This window comes from Tachypleus tridentatus, chromosome 6, assembly GCF_004210375.1.
Source record: "Tachypleus tridentatus isolate NWPU-2018 chromosome 6, ASM421037v1, whole genome shotgun sequence".
Lineage (NCBI taxonomy): Eukaryota > Metazoa > Arthropoda > Merostomata > Xiphosura > Limulidae > Tachypleus > Tachypleus tridentatus.
The window spans coordinates 167165363-167183819 of record NC_134830.1 but is presented as its reverse complement, the minus strand read 5'-3'; the positions used below and the strand labels follow the sequence as shown (position 1 = coordinate 167183819).

The window sequence follows — 18457 nt, the reverse complement described above, 5'->3', positions numbered from 1 at the left end:
CTTCTACATGATTTGGTTGCTTTAATCATGTGTTGAGTTCATCATTAGAACTGAGTTTGCTTTCCACCTCATGATTCTCAGTTTTCAAGATGTTTGATTTTCAAGAATATAATCATTGTCATCAGTGCCTCATTTTTAGGAATTGTCTCCAAACTTCTGTAAGTCTTGCTCTTACAGTCATTTTAATTCTCTTGTTTTGTATTTATAAGGAAGAAACAGCTGATAATAAATCAGTGCTTTGTTAATGGACATAGTGTAGAAATTAATTTATTTAATATTTCTGGATTTCTGCTGTGGGTCAAGGGGTTTGATACAGTTATATAAAACTTTGATCTCTAATTTGAAACAAAATGCCTTGGGGGTCCATTGTACCTGGAAAGTTATAACTAATGTTTAAATAACAAGAACTTCTATGAATTTTAAGACTAACTTGAAACTGTGTGATCTGTTCAGGTTTTAAAATCGGTGTTACATAGCTGTATAGAATAGATAGCAGGTTTGTGATTTTCTTCTAAGTTTAAGGAATGAAGTGTTGTGAAACATTGATAAAAGTGAAGGAAATTCGAAGACGCCTGTGTTATGTTAAGTAGAAATTAATGTGAGTGTTTTAGTATAAACACACAATCACTACCTGTGATCTTTGTTAAATATCCAACTGACCCATTATCCAGGACTTGTTTCACAGAGTTCATTTCTAATGAAAAGATATGCCACAAAAACATAAGTAATACGAAGATTGAGTTGTTATCACATAAGAGAAATAGTAATGTTTGTATTACATTTACTGTTCTACTTTTCATTGAGTGCTATATATTCCACACATTAGTTTGGAAAGTTACTTAGTGTAGAAACTGTTTTTCCTTGGGTGTAATATGACATGCATATTTTAAAAGCCTTACTTTCAACTGCTGTTATTTATATGATGAAAAGACCTGTATTTGCTCTTTTGTTGAAGAGTTCCCATTGCAGTGTGTGTCACTAGTGTAATTTTTATAACGTAAACTACTTTATACTGAATTGTTTTATGGTTTTTATTGTAGTAATAACAAACTACAACATTTATGGATATGTACACCAAAGGAAGTACTTCTAACTGAAGTACCAACTGCATGTAAAGGATTCAGGGATTTTTTGAAATTTCATTTTTTCTTCTATTTCAAGTGAATTTTTGTTTCAAATGTATTTAATAGAACAAAGCCACACTTATCAATGTGTGGAAAGCTTCCTTGTGCCACCTCATATAAATATTTTTTTTAGTGTACCAGCAGTATTAAAATATAATTTGAGAGAGTGATGTGATTTATTTTAGTTTTTGAAAACAAGCTGTATTGAAGTATCTTACTCAGAGTACATATTTATTGAAAAGTTGAATAGTGCACTAGGAATTACATATCAGGTTGGAAGAAACAATTTGAGAGCAACTGCAAAATAAATATTTAAACTGTTAATTTTCTTTCAAACGTCAATATAAAATGCAATGGTCCAGCATGGCCAGGTGGTTAAAGCACTTTACTTGTAATCTGAGGGTTGTGGATTTGAATCCCAGTTGCACCAAACATACTCGCCCTTTCAGCTGTGGGGTGTTATAATGTGATGGTCAATCCTATTTGTTGATAAAAGAGTAGTCCATGAGTTGGCAGTGGGTGGTGATGACTACCTGCCTTCCCTCTTGTCTTGTGCTGCTAAATTAGGGATGGCTAGTGAAGATAGCTCTCGCGTGCTTTGTGCAAAATTCAAAATAATCCAAACAGATGCAATATTTGCATCTGTATTTGATAGGAATAAATTGCTCATTATCAAACTAATGTATTTTAACAGTGTTTGAAGTTAAGTCTTAATGTAATAATAATGCTTTATGGCATTACTTTTTATACATTTTGAATGATATATATATACATTTCCTGTTGTATTTAAAAATTTTTTATCAATGACAGAGGTGAGAGTTGTGTTAGTATCATCAGCTGCTGTTAAAATTATTTTAAACTATTTACTGCTATTATTTTCTTCTTCTGTGGTTGTTAATAGTATAGAATTAAAAATGTTTGCTTAGGCTGTGGAGAATATGGGCACTCCAGCCTATCCTTGAGCATTTGTATCTCATGGGCACATAAAAGATTTGTATCTTTCATGTCGCATAACTAAAATAAGACATCTTTTAACATACTTAGTATAGAAAGTTTATCTTCTTTAAATATATTTTCATTTACATTAACTAAGTCATACTTTTAAAACTAATTTTTTAAATTTTTGATGGCTGAATTCATGAGTATATGGGCAAAATTCTAATTTTGTTTTTGCCATGGTGTGTATATGTTGAAATAAGATTTAAATAAAGGTCTTTTTGTTTGATATCAATTTTAATTTAATGTATTTAAGTTGCATACTAATTACATTAGTTTCAATTTAATGAGACAGCTACCAATTGACCCTTATAGAGACGGAGTGAATGCAAATAGTTTCACAAGTGTGAAAATCACACATTAAGTCTCAGGACCATGCTGTTTTTTCCAAAGATAAGATTTTAACCTGTTGTGTCCCAATTTTCCTATACTCTTCTTTTTACTGTTTTAACCTTGACTTTTTTACAACTAACTTAAAGAACCATGGTGTTGCTGTTCATGATGTGTTGAGTTTACACATAATATCAAGCCCCCGAACTGTATGCCTGCACACTTGCACAGTAAGAAATCATGTTTCGATACCCATGGTGGGCAATCACAGATAGCCTATGGTGTGGCTTTCAAAAATCAAACAAACAAACCTTATATAATTATTTTTCTTGTTTCATAATTCACTATGTGAAATAACTCTCACACTTTATTTTATTGGAGCACATACTTAGGCTGCAAAAATTGTGACAAAAAATACACACACACATATATCCAGTTGGAACTTTGTTTTCTGTTATTAGTGATGAACTCAATAAATGTGGGTCTTAAAATATCTTGAAAAATTAAATAGTGTTCATAAAATAACAAAACCTTAAACTGAACTGAGCGAAGAATTGTCACCATATTACAAATATAATAATATTCTATCCACAAAGAATCAATAATCATAATAATAGCTCCTAAAGTGAACAGTAAAGAAGTGTATATTTTTATTAGGATACTTTCAAAACAAAACTGTTTAGTGAAAGTAGGTGTTTTTAAATCTTTATGATTGATTTGCACACAGTCAGGTACTATTAAATAAAAACAAGTCACTTAGAAATGTAAATGGAAAAATAAATAGCATACCTCCTTAGTTTTTGGAACTAAAAACGAATATCTGATTAAAACCATTGTTGAGATAGTAACTTGTAAATATCTCAATTTTGTAACTTTTGTTTATCATCATATTTTACATTGTATCTTAAAAATGGTAATTTGTTGCAGTTTATTTTACAGAATATTAATAGAATCTTGGTAGAAATAATTGGAGTACAAAATTCAATCTGTTCTCCTTAAAAAGTTTAACATATCTACATATAATGAACATGATTTTATACAAGTTACTTTATATAAACACACACATAATGAATATGTTTTATAAGTAATACTTTTGATAACTATGAATATGCTATGGGATCTAAAAACAGTGAACTATGAGACAGCTAAAATAAGAAAGAAACCACCATGTTGCAATTGTAGAGTTTCCTCCAAGTACGAACCGCATCTTTTTTTTTCTTCCTCAACTTATGTACAAAGGAAGAACAAGTTCAAGAATTTAGTGAATGTACGATCAAGACGGAAATAAATCGGGTTTCTGTAGCAACATCAAGGAAGTATTTTACACTGAAGCCTTTCTTTGGTTTCCTATGTTGTTTATTGTGGGGTGTTTTCTCCTCACTTTTCTGATCTTCCACACTTGAAACAGCTCTGACTTTTGTCCTCCTTTTTATTAATAGTCAGAATATAACACAGACTAGGAAGCTTCTACCCGATAGCCATACATAATTACTTGAGATTCCTGCTACGTAAGCAAAATAAATTTTTTGCTTACACTGCTGATACTTGCGTTTCTTCATCTTCTGTGGATAAAGATATATTATTATTATTACTTTAGGTATTCATATCACTAACAGTTACTATTACTAGGAATGAGAAAAGGTATTATTTCCTATATTGTACCTTTCAGCTTGAAGGTTGTGAAACTTCTCAGGAATAATTTCAGATTCCAAAGGAGAAAGTATTCATAATTTATTGCTAGTTTTTATATTTTTATTAATATGCAAACAAATCATTTACATTTACTTCCATTTAATAATTAGTATTTAATAAAAATGTCTCTAAAAAGTAACAGAATGCTTCAAAAAAACTTAGGATTTTGTTAAAGCTTTTAAAATAAATACAATTTACTGATACTGCATGTATTAATTTTTATTTACACTTTTTTCCCTTTATTTTCCTCTGCTATTGTTTCACTAAACATTTAATTGTCGTGATTATAATCAGTTGAATATTTTGTTAATTTTTATAGCAGTACCAAAGGAATCAAAAAAAAGAGAATTCACTACACAAGAGTGATCATCAAAGTAAACAGCAATATAAAGAAACAGAGTACTCTGATGTTTATGATATATACACTCTTCAAAAAAAGAAATGCAAAAGGCAAAATTTGAGACACATTGTTAACAAGTTTATTCCGGGTAGTTCTGTATCACATGTGTGAAACTTTGCACATTCACTGCTGAACATCCAAAGTCTGCAAAGGCGAAGTTCACGCTCACTATTTGAAGTTGATGCTCCCAGTGAGCATCAATAACTGCTTGGCATCTCCTGCCCATGGAAGCGATGAGATGACGAATCACATCCTGTGGAATGGCTGTCCACTCAGCCTGCAAAGCTGCTGCAAGCTGAGGTAGAGTCTGAGGTTGAGGTTGTCGCCGTCGCAGACGTCGGTCCAACTCGTCCCAAAGGTGTTCGATGGGGTTTAAATCTGGTGATCTGGAGGGCTAGGGAAGAACGTTGATGTTGTGGTGTCTCAAGAAGACAGTGGTGAGTCGGGCTGTGTGAGGACGGGCGTTGTCATGTTGAAAAACGTCGTTGATGTTCACAATGATGGGTTGCACATGGGGCCTAAGAATCTCATCGACGGTTGTGTACAGTCTGATCGGAAATCCTACGCAGCCCTGGTATGGTAAAGGCAATAGACGTCGCAGTGGTGGTCCTATCCCGAAGGTGACGTAACCCGGATGTTGGGATCTTGTGCAGGCGTGGTCACACGAGGTCTGCCAGATCGTGGACGGTCACGAGTCCATCGTCTTGTGATGGTGCTTGGGTGGACATTCACAGCTCTGGCAACATCTGATCGAGATTCGCCTGCTTCCAAGCGACCAATGGCGTTGTTGCGTTGTGCTTCAGTCAGTCTTGGCATAACTGTATTGCGTGTCGGTGGCTTAACACTGAGCTATGGAAACTGAGAACCCGTCACTTTTATAGGGATTTTGCACATGTTGCACTTGCAGAACATGCAGATCTCTCAAACAAATGTGTTGGACACGAATGAGTTTTGGCGAAAAATCCGATGTTTTCCTCCGTTTTCAAAGTGCACAACGTTTATTGGCATTTTGGTCTGACAATCAGTGCCTTAACACGTGTAGCATCACATACTCTGAGCTTGTAACATTATTACATATATTTCTCTTTAAAATAACAAAAATATTCCTTTTGCATTTCTTTTCTTGAAGAATATATATATCATTGTTGAAAATATGTGTCTAATTTTAATTAATCCATAAGAAAAGGTATCTAGAAGGGAAGGGAGAATACTATACATTTATTTACAAAGACACCTAAGTAACAATAAAATATCTGTTGGTTTCTTTCTTATAAGATGAATATTGAATATTACCACTAAATATGCAAGGTTGGATGATGATAGAAGTAATGAACATCTTGTTTTTTAAATTCTCCTGTAACTAGAGGGATACCTGTTAAAGTAAAAACATGGCAATGATTCAAGGTAAGCAGCTTGTGTACATACACCAGATACTTTTCAGTGATGTTTTACATTACTTACCATCTTCTTCAGGGTCCATTCCCTCTGTGTTATAGTAATCTACGATTGTCATACCATCATAACTATGTGTATGGGCTAACTGACCCACAGGACTTCCATAAGAGGTGTGTTTAGAGGAATAATGGTAATCTGAAGGCCTTTGTCCTCGGATTGGAGGGTAACGTGGAGCATCTCTTAGAGGAAGGGGTGGAGGCGTGAGGATGGATGGTCGAAGACCTGTTGTCAAAAAATTATTAAGTGATTAATTGAAGTAAATCTTTTCTGATTAAGTAGAAGTGATTAATAGTCTTTACAATACTTCTAAGTAAACTGTCAAATGGTGCTAGGTTGGGTTAACTCAAAGACATTTCATAGCTGAGATTAAAATACATAATGGTTGTGTAAAATAGGCAAATAATTTTCAGAATACATTATACAATCTCACCTCAAACATCAGCAACAAAAACTACATTTCTATCAATGGAATAATAAATCTGTTCTGTATTATAAATTTGCAAAACATCCAACACAATGGCCTAATAATAATTAAGGAAATGTTGTCATAATACCTGTAGAACCAATAGGAATAGGTGGAAGAACTGGGACACCAAGAGAAATGTAGGGAGCATTTGTTCTTATCTGGTTAACAGGTAAAGAGTGTGATACTGCAAAAGAAAGAAAAATATTCAAACCATGTCTACTTTTGAAACAAAAATACATGAAAAGGACTGCACACAAATGTAACAATTCTTATAATCATAAAGATAAGTATAGAAAGGTGTTAAAAAAAAAACAGACCACAATTAAGATTTGTTGGATATACTACAATCTTTAGTTTATGAGTTATTATTTAGTCTTCATAACAAGTGTTAAAAGTTGATTATTTTAAATGCAATAATTATGAAAAGTTTTATTATGTAACTTGGTACGAGTCATATAATATGTATGCAGTTTAACTGTTGTACGAGGCTTTCTTAACATTGCTCACATCAACTTTCTTGAAACTTTCTAAGTTTTTCTCATTATGTGTAATATTGTTCTTACTAAAGAGTTCAATATTTATAGATTTTTCTCTTGTATATTATAAATATGTGTAGATACAGAGTGCACGTAGAAAGTTAAAGTAAGGTAGTGAAAGTGAAGTGAGATTGTGTGATAGTCAGTTTAGTTGCAACAGACTGTTTATAAAGTGAAAGTTTCACAGACTGAATTTTAACAACAGAGATAGAAAAGAATAATTAATCTGGTCAATTGGGTTTTAAAGTAATTGAACCAGACTGTGTAAAATATTGACATATAATTGTTTAAATCCCTGGATAAAAGTGTGGGAGCCTTTAGAGTAATGAAAGCAAATTTATCACTGACTGTATTGTGATAACAGAGTACAGGAGTAGAGGGTGTTCTCAAGTAATTGAATCTACCTGGACTGTGACAAAGAAAAAGAAGAGATAATTATTTAAAATGATAGAGGAATGAATTTTTGTACATACCTTTGACTTCTTTAAATATACATTATTTTAAAACAAATGGTTTGTGTGCTATCCATTTAATGTTGAAATTTATTGCCAATAAGTAACATACACCTACTGTAAAGAACCAAACCTCATACAACTGACAAGATTTATTAACATACTAAATATTATGAAATGGTACATGTTTTAGATGTGGTATATTTTTTAATGTATGTGTTTATCAAATTTGTTAGTTGCTTACTTAGAGGTATGTGCACTTTTCACATAAAATGTGGCAAAAAACTGCAAAGTTGCTTTTGGTCTAGCTGCTTTTGGTCTCTCTCATTTCCTTGAGATAGCTCTTGGTCTTCTGGTTTGAATGAGATGTTCATTTATATGTAGCATTAATTGCTTTGGATATGTCCGACAGTATCATTAAAAAAAACTTTGAGAGAGGGTTTTGGATGTAGCTTTCCGGCATAAGATGACCATCTAATGTGTTACAAAAATACAGTGTATTTATGTTGCCTTGTATAAAGACTTTTCGCTGTGCCTTTGTACTGTTGTGTCCATTATGTTTCTGATGAACTAAGTTACTAAGAGAACTAAGAACTACTTTGTAGTAAATATTCTGACCAAATATCCAGTTATTATATGAACCTATTTTGTTATTCTATGGGAAATCAGTTTGATCTGAAAATACCACATGGTTATACTGTAATCATTATCCTACAATATGTGAACTCCTAAAACTGTTGGATCATGAAACCTGTTAAGACTGAAAAAATAAGATGTAGCTTCATAAATACAACAGTTGATAACTTTTCATTTTTTTGCCTTTAGTCAAGATTTTTCTGATAATTAATTCAACAGTCTAATAATTAAGAGAACTGCCCATATTATGAATCAACAATCTAATAATTGAGACAGCTGACCTCAGTTCAGCACATTCCTTACTTCTAACTCATGTCAATAATTTGATAAGTAAGATCTCATTACAATATATACCTTAATCATTATACCTCTTTTTCTATATCATGTCAACAATCACTAAAGAAGGAATAGATAAGTTTGCTCTGGATCTTCGAGCCAGCCCAAACATTAAGGACTCAGACTAAGTTTTTAGCTTTCATGATTTTATGTTTTAATTCTTACCACAAACGTTTCACACTGCACCATTACTGAATGATGTAAATTATATTTTACATATAAACAAGCATAGACAAGAACTTCCTGCACATTTATGTTGTGCATGTTTTCCCTTGTCAATCACTCTTCTTTAATTTATTAACCACCCCTCCCAATAAGTATGAAGTGTAATGTAATATACTAACTATAATATTGCCATTGTTCAAGCTAATCAAAATTTTAATAGCTTTCAATCTTGTTGGGTTAAAGAGTTATGAAATCAAACTTCATATCCCTCTTGCCACACCCACCTGTCACATCCTGTCTTTCAAGATTTGCCAATAACTCTGTCATGTTTAATGTTATATTTTTTATAGCCAATAGAAAGCCAATGTTTTCATCCATCTAATGATGTATTATGTTATTTTGTCTTCTGTACAGACAAAATTATTTCTCTTTAAGTACAAGGTTGACTCCTGGGGGATACATATTAAGAAGAGAGCTTGGATGAATCTGTGAGAGTTATGGAACATTGTCTGGTTTTGAGTGATATAACTATATGTTCTTGATGCATTATTTAATTAAATAAAAATCAATTAGTGAACTATTACCAACAGTATAACAAGTATACTGTCACAGGTTTAAGAATACTTAGGATAAACAAATGTAGTTCCATATTACAGTATGATGTTATTCTAGACAGAAAAAAGGTTAATTTTAATGTTCTTTTTGGTGGTTATGAAGTTGATATAATTGACTAACCTTGTATAAAAGTAAGGGTGGAGAAAATAACATATAAAGTTTTACTAAAAAAAAGTTTGAAATTTATCTATGAGACATTAGAGATTATACAGATACAGTTTGAGATTTTTGAGATAAAAAAGTATTTCTAATCTTAACGTGAAAAATCACTTAAGACTCTGAAACACTATCTACATTCTATGGATGAACATTTAGAAAAATACTTCATTAACAATTTGTTTCTTCATGTACAAAAGGATTTTAATATTTACAAAAAGTCTATCCCTGGGACTGAGTCCAGGTTAGGAGAGGAAAAACATTATGTGCCAGGTCACAATGATGCATAGCAGATCTGTTGAGCCCTACACTGAAGTATATATTCCTGTATGTTTACACTTCTTTTCCCAAATAATGTCACCATTAGATTAAATAACTAACATAGATTATCTTACTACAATATATTCCTTAATGTTTATAATTCTTTTACAAAATCATATAAGTGATCCAATAACTAACACAGGTGATCTTACTACAATATATATTTGATATTTTTCAAAATCATGTCTGACTAAAGATTAAATAAAAGTTATTAGGCTTAGTAAATGTGATATTGTATGTTACTGAGTTGAAAAAGCTATACAGATACATGTATTTAACAAATACATATCTTTTATATATTGTATGGATGAAGCACATACTGTAATTATTTTAAGTGAACTGTGAAAGACTACAAACATTTAATGAATGTGTTTATCTGTTTTATTCAAGTATAAAGATGGTACATTATAAAAATTCTTCAGAAGTATGCTCATGACAGGCTTGTCTGTAACATAATTTGATACAGTAACATGAACTGCATGTTCACCAAGACATTTACAACTGATGTGATAGGATTATTATATAGACAATAAAATTATGCATAAAGAGACATATATAGTGTTATAAGCTTCAAGGTATTTAGAGTAAACAGTTGTTTCATGTTACAAATTGCAATCGTTCTAGTAAGAAAAAAGAATGGTAATTTATTTTGTATTTTTTTATGATGTTTATGAGTTGGATAAAATTGGTTGAACAGATATGGTTAGGATAACAGAAAAAAATATAATGTGTTACTGAAGAAAGTTTGATATTTATTTAGGAAATTTTTGAGATTATACAAATAAAATTACATTCAAAAATAATTTTGAACTCATAGCAGTCAACTCCTTGCCTCCATTTATTCATAGACAATTTTTTAGCAAGGATATTTAATTAAAAAACTAAATTAATTTTGTACAAAAGACTTGTAATGTTAACTGCTAAATGTTGCTAAAGTCTGCTAAATTTTGTTAAAATACAAAAAACATTAAAAGTTATGATATGGAAATCTTGATGGTAACAACTTCTGTTAAACTGATTGAATCCATAGTCAGAAATAATGAATGTGTTAATTTGTCTTTCTGAACTATGAAGACTGTAGACGTTTAATGAGTATGTTTGTAAGTCTTTCTCAACTATAGACTACAGATGAATTGATCAGTCTATTTTTATGAAATACAGAGGGCTTTACAGATCTTTAATATATACATATATGATGTGTCTTCTTAATGCATGAATGCAAAGAGATTGTTTTTTATTTACAAATCTAACAACACTACAGCTATTTCTTATAAAACCATAAAAATTGTGTTGGTATGTGCTTTTATCCAAATAAAAACACTACACCAGTTAACTTGAGTAAAGTATCATAATAAAATCTACTTTTGATATTAATAAAATTTATAATGGAAAAAATATAAAAAAGTTTAGTACAAATTATATATAACAACATACATTTACTGTAATTGAAGCGTTGAAGTTGTGAAGGTGAGTGTCCTGATCCCATAAAGTTGATGTGATTGTTCTGCAACCCAACAGAAGTGTGAATTGAGTTTGATTCATGACTGTGATGGTATCGATAGTCACCTCTACTACTGCCATCTAAGGATGTCACCACACCTGCAAGTATGCATGTATAATTCCATATTAATATTACTGCAATTATTACCCCTTTTACAATGTTAAGTTTACGGCAAGTTTACTTTTACTAAAAACTAATTGTCACTTTTTTATTTTTATTCTCTTTAAGCAACACATCTTTTGTTAGCTAGACAGTTGCTGATTAAATCCTGTTGAGTATGATAAGGGAGGTGACAAAAGAAAAAGATCACAAATCCTTATGATAAAACCTGAAGAATCCATTTAACATTGATGATGGAGTGCCATCAATTAAAAAATTTGACAATCCAAGCTCCCGCTGCACCGTAACTCACTGGGAAGTCACCAGTGCTGTTGGGAACATGAGTTGCATCATTGAAATGAAGAAGAGGGTACAGGTAAAAGTTGGGAAAAATGGGAAATGGTAATAGGTGGCATATGTAGCTGCCACTGAGGCAAAAGTATAAAAATATTGATAAGGGTAGAGTGATGCAACCCATGGCTCTAGTGTTTCTTCGATTGTGTCAAAAACCTATCACCACAGACATGGAAACATAGGTAAATCCCAAGTACAAGTCAATGGTAAACAGACATGAACCAAAATCTCATCACTGCTTAGACAGCCCCAACAAAAAAGAAACCACGTATGCAATGCTAGAGCCAAAGATGATAAATGGGTGAGTAAGTAGGAAGGAAGTGAATGGGCATCCCTAGATCACCTATCAGCCTGACCCATGCCAAGTATTCACATCTGCATTTTACCCTTACAACTGTTTTGCAGTATCTTTGTTCTCTACACTTTCTTGCTGAGACTTTCTACAGAAATCCTAGGTTTTCTAACATGCAGTATGGAACCTAAAAATTGTTGGTCCAAGAAAAGACAGTCAGCATAATGGTATGAAAGCATGAGTTGAAATGAAGCCCATGTGGGGCAAGCCATGCAAATCCCATCACTTAATTGAATTGCAAACTGATCAAGGGAGGAAAGAAAGATGAAAAAGGAGTGGCAAGATTGGTCATGGAGTTAGGAAGGACATGGCTTATAAGATACAGGAGAAATAGATAAAACATCATATACCTCAGAAACAAAATCTAAACACATCTCGTCAGTACAAACTGATTCCTCAAGTGAAGGGTGGAAAAGTATGGCAAGTATACAATCCAAGTCTTCATTAGTCCTAACAGGCTCAGTCTAACTGGGAAGAAATGAAGCAATATCAAAAGAACAAGGCTGTCCTACATAACATCTGATATCCCAGTATACAAATCCACCATCAGGTAACTCACCTGAGCCCTGAGAAAGAACATTAATCACTGTTATGACCCCCAAAGTGGTACCATTAACTTTGGAATTTATAGTGAAGAAGAGTCAATGAAAATCAAGCTGTGAGAAAGAATAATGCAACTGGAACTGATAAAAATTTTAAAACAAAGAAACTGTCTGAATGAAAACTGAATAAATGAAAGAAAACAACTTTGTAAGAAAACCTTAGTGGAACATGAAGTGATAGTTTGGTAGAGAAATACAGAAAGATTCACATGCATCATATGATTGCATCATACCCCTATTAATGGAGAAGTTAAGCATTTGCACGAGAGACATGTTGGAATCTTTCAATTCCAATAGGGGAGGCAGAAGGCTCGTGACATGCGTAAATAAAGAGTTTGCATAAGTACTGTATCAGAAAAAGACAGTTGCTGATTAACTCCTGTTGAGTATGTTATAACTCAAAATCAGAAATATACAGTTGCTGAGTTAGTGTAAACTTTGTCAGGAAACAGATATGGTACCTTTACATCTTGGGGCTGCTTTATCCTGAGGGTGCATGTCTCATCTCCCCCCCACCTCTTAAAAATAATTTAAAATTCCAAAGCAATAAACATTATTTGTTAATTACATATAAATTAGAGAACTTTAAAGCCATCAAAAAATAACTCATTTAAAACATACAGTTTATACAACCCTACAGTAACATCCTTTTAAATCCATCTTATGTAAAAAAAATTGGATACATTTACTGAATTAGTGGATACAAGAAAGTTTAGAAACTGCTACATAACAATTCTAAAGTTATCTTGATAATTAGTTATCTGTATTTCTGACAGGAGACAAGGACAAAGATGAGACCATGGACAAGTTAGGGAAACATGATGTGGTGATTAAATATTCTCTCAAGTGCAATTATACTTGGAACAGCCTTTCTGTAAAAAATTAACAGAAAAACAACAACATAATAATAATTATTGAACAGATACACTTGATAAAAGCATAATTTCCTCTTTTCTTTAAAGAAATTTATGATACTCTAAAAGTTTGAAATACTAGAAGTTAACATTTTCTTACAATGAAACTGTATTTCTGATAGGTGCTCACCACCCTCACCCAAAACTATCTTGAACTTGATGTGCCCTCTAAACATTATTAAAATTTTATCGCTAACAGGACACCTGTCTTTATACCCTTTAATATTTGCACCATTTCAGAACATTAGCTGATCACATGACTACTCTGTACCATCTATCTCACTTTTAAATATTTGCTGATACAAACTAGAAATACTAGCACATCAGTGGGTAAGTGGTAGGTGAGAAGAGGTAAGTACTTTGGTGTCGGAAAATGTTAATTTCCGAAACAGTACCACTTCTACTCACCCATAGCTAAGTACCACATTACAAAGGTGGAAAGGCTGGTGAAGGCACAACAGTATTCAGTCAAGTGGAAAGCAATTGTCTTGAAAGAACAGGTGTGCCATAATAAGAAACAAACGTACACCTCTGGAGTATAGAAGTACTTCTAGAACAGTTATGCTCTATGCCAAGTAACAAACACAGTAATACATATCGGGCAGAATGTAATACAGACACATGTCAGGTAATACAGAATTAGCCTGTTGTCAATGGATAGAGTATAATTGGTTCACATATGTAGCAAGCAATAGCATGAGATGTAATAATATTTATATATAAGCATATATGGCTAGGACTAAAGGACTGTAAGTTGTGTATGAATAGGCCAAGTGCAGTACATCAGAGAAAGAACATCCACTGGAAATATTTTGCATAAGTTTGAAAGATAAAAAAAATATGGTATGTACAGGCAAGAAAACATCCAGGGGAAGCACCTTGGGATATGATGGATTATGCCAAGTGCAGTCCACCTGGGCAGAAAACATCCAAATGAAGCACCTGGCATTGGATACATATATGAACTCGGGGGGAAGCACCTTGGGATATGATGGATTATGCCAAGTGCAGTCCACCTGGGCAGAAAACATCCAAATGAAGCACCTGGCATTGGATACATATATGAACTCGGGGGAAAGCACCTTGGAATACTGTTGTATATGTCAAGTGTGGTTCATTTGGGGAAAAAAACATCAACAGACATATACTGGTGAGATCAGTATGAATAATGATGATATCCCATTTTCAATGAATCATTAAATATGAGCCATGAAGTTTGATTTGGTTGATTGTACAAACCCCACTCATGTGGAAACCTCCATAGTCCACTACTCCAGTGACTCAGAACTGGAAGTAGCAAAGACTTCCATGCTCGTTTAGAAGAAAATGGAGGAGGAATATATATTAGAGAGCCTGGAGGAATAACACAGTACAGACAGTGCAATAGATACCTGAAATTCCCTATTTTGAATGGCAGAAAAACCCTGATTATAAGAATCACAGGTCAGTGAGGATGTACAAAATCCTTATTTGCTTTACTTAAGAAGTGCATAACTGACAGTCCTTTACGTATAATGCAATGATAATAATAATGAAAAATATATAAATATATACACACCACATGATAAGTGATTAGTGGTCTCATAGAACATCCCATTTCCACAGTGAGCATTATAAAAGTATACAGATTTAGTGTGAAGGTAAAATATTCAGCATACCTGACATGGAAACACCTACTACCAGGTGTGATCCTGAAATATGATGAATATTGATATAAGATAAAAAATAATAACATGTCGACTTATACCAGTAAAAGGACAACAGATATGTGTAACATTGCTCCTAAAAAAACACAGGTCATGTGTGCAACAAATGTACTGGGAGTTGTCCACGTGAAGGTGGTTTTGAGTAATAAAAGACACAGATGATGAAGTTGGTTGAAAGAAACACCAAGTAGATGGTGAACTTCAGTGGGCACATCAGAATATGTCAGTTGTATCAGCTGATGAACTTAACCAGTAAGTGTAATAGGTGATAGATCATGGGAAACAGGCCAAGTACTGGAACAAATAAACAAAAAAGAGAACCACAAAAGAAGGCAGTACAGGTAAATTAACATAGCAGGAACTAAGCTTGTGCTCCTGAGCAGACATCTCTGACTCTGAGATTGCAGGACCTACTACTGAGGGAATTTCATCATCCACCATATTAAATCTTGAATTCATATGAACAAATTGAAAACAGAAATATTTCTTAAAGAAACAAGTAGAAACAATGGAAATCAAACACAAGAAGTCAAATTATATGTAGAATGAGTTAAAACACACATCTATAAACTAGAATGGCAACTGTGATAGTGAGAATTGTGCTAGAATGGGAAACAGAATTATCTATGTTAGTATAGATGGTGCAGTATGATTGGTGTAGGATAGTCAAGTTATCAGCACGTTTTTTACTGGTGCAAAAATAAATGGTATAAAAGACTGGTGTGCTGTTAGTGATAAAATTTTAGCAATGGTTAGAGGGCAAAACAAGGTTGAGAAGATGTAGTCACATTTCAGAAATACCAAGTAAGCAACTATATTTTGCATACAACTTAATATTCAAGCTGCAGATACTACCTGAAGTTTGTATTTTACGTTGTAGGAGATTATTTAAACTAGTCACACTAGAACTTTCCATTGAAAGATCTACTGGATGTATAGAAGGATTCTGAGTATCGCTGTGAGAGCGACCATGGCCACTGTCTTGCCATCGTCTAGCTGCACTGGGGGAAGGTGATGGAGAAGATGAATTGGAGGGCCTAGTACGTTGGTAGGGGCGAAGCTTAGTGTGATCAGAGAGGGCTAACATTTTTCTAACAGCTTGAGGTGATTCAGTTCCTGTAAAAATGAAACTGGAAATGAAAATTAGCATAGAACGCCCAGAATTGTCTCCTCTTTGCATGTTATTATTGTATTTCTTTGGTTCATTATTTAATGAAATAAAAATTATTTAGTGTATTACTACCATTAATATAAAAAAGTAGGGATGAATGTTATCAACAGTCAACAGAAAACGTAAAAAATGGGGATCTCTTTAGGTTAGTTAAAGTTACGTTAGATAAAACAGATACAAATGTATCATGAGGCATGCTTTCGAGCAGCTCATGGGTGAGGTAATGTGATAGCCTAATGTAAGCTTTACATTTTCTAAGTGATTTACAACTTAAAATGGCATAAATGGTTATAGTTAGACAGGGTTGATAGGCCAATAAAACTTAAGTATAAATAAATGTATATTGGTACAAATTTAAAACTACACCAGATAAACAAATGTTGTTTCATGTTACAATATGAAGTCATTCTAAAAATATAAAAGGGTAATTTAGATTTATTTAATATACTTTTTGGTGATTACTTGGTCATTCAAATTGATCAAACTTGTATAGAGATAGGGTAGAGAAAATACCATATAAAAATGTTTTTACTGTGAACAAATATTTGAAATGTATTTAGCAGGTTTTAGAGATTATGCAAACGAAATCTAAGTTCTGAAATAAAGAAAAGTATTTGTTTAATCCTAACATAAAAATCACTATGCATGTGGTGTACTAGTAAAAAAAAAAACCTGGATATATTCATAGAAAATTCTGTTTTTTTAGTTTATTGAAAATACTTCACTAAAAATATTATTTTTGTATATGAAAGATTTATAATGTTTACTAAAAGTCTGCCAAATTTTGTGAAGATACGTATATTATATTAAAAGAAAATAATACCAAGACTTTAACAACTTTAAATGAGTGCATTGAGATCATGTGGTTTGTCATACTGATCAAGTTTGTGTTCATAGAGTTAATGATTGCACTATAGAAAATTCTACCTCTAAATTGGAAATGATATAATTGTAATTGTAAATAGTCAAATATACAGGTACTAAACATGTCTCCCATGTGGCCACAGCTTCCATTAATTAATTCCATTTATTTAGCAAAGTATTCTTGCTGATTTCAGTTATTCCTCTGTTACAGTTTTAAGCTATATCTCATTTAGTTTTGTAATTATTTTAATCCAGTTTTATTATAAAAATTTCGTACATCAGGTAGTTACTTTTAATCTAAAAAATGTAATAAAAATAAAAATAATGCTCTTGATAAGTAATTAATAATTTTCATGTGGGTAATTAACACTTTTACCTTTAACTTTGAATTTGAAAGATATTGTTTGTTTCAAGGACTCTATAATACAAATTTATTGGATCGAAAACAGAGCTTAACTGAAATTGGAATATTACTTTCACTCTGTTAACATTTATGTTGTATTTTAAAATATTATAATACATATCAAAAATAAATATAAAGCCAAATCTATCATTCTATCTAACAACTGTTACTGATTTATAATGGTTTGGGTGGAGTTTTATGTCCACTGAATAATTCATGTAAATAAATTAGTAACACCAGTACTATGTATTCTTCAAATCTTTTGTAATGCATGTTCACTGTGATCAGTAAAAGACAACTTAAGATATCATACACACAACTGATACTAATTTAAATATTAACTTAAAGCCACCAAAATTTTAAAGGAAATATTTCATTTTAGGTTCAGAATTTTAGATCAAATAACAATCAAAAGACTAAAATATGATATGAGTTTACCAAATTTTGGTCCGGAGTTAACTGATTTTTTCCCTTCTGATGTACTGCTAGTAGTACTGGCCATAGAAAGGGTGGGTGAAGGATGTCGTTTCCTAGGTAGCACACTAGCAGGACCTACCACGTACAACAGTAAATCAGGTAGTATACATATTAGGTCACAATAGAAATTGAAAAACCTGATTAACAATAGTTTAATTTTGTAAAGAATCATATCATATTTAGTTACCATACTGTTCAATTTTGCATTCCAATTACATTGTTATAAAAGAGCTTATAAAATATAACAATAACAAAAAATCAAGATTTTAGAGCGATCTTTATTAATAGTTTTTTTATAGTATGAGATGACATACCTGTTACAACTGCTGGTTCA

The 18457-nt window shown here is 32.3% G+C and overlaps 1 protein-coding gene across 15 annotated transcripts in view; it reads right to left on the bottom strand.

Moving 5' to 3' along the window:
- Positions 1-1334: 1334 nt before the first annotated feature.
- Positions 1335-18457, bottom strand: part of LOC143254385 (rap guanine nucleotide exchange factor 6-like) — a 170432-nt gene continuing 153309 nt past the window's right edge. For 13 of the 15 annotated variants that reach the window (XR_013030177.1, XM_076509472.1, XM_076509473.1 and 10 more), the window contains 6 exons: positions 18085-18198; positions 16064-16324; positions 11115-11279; positions 6552-6647; positions 6004-6219; positions 1335-4012 (listed from right to left, as the gene is read on the bottom strand). Coding sequence is in view for 14 of the 15 variants with exons in the window: in XM_076509472.1 (XP_076365587.1) it covers positions 3981-4012; positions 6004-6219; positions 6552-6647; positions 11115-11279; positions 16064-16324; positions 18085-18198 (884 nt within the window). In the remaining variant the exon portion in view is untranslated. Of the gene's footprint in view, positions 4013-6003; positions 6220-6551; positions 6648-11114; positions 11280-16063; positions 16325-18084; positions 18199-18457 lie in introns of those variants that run through there. The other 2 variants (XM_076509479.1, XM_076509486.1) reach the window with 2 other exon arrangements.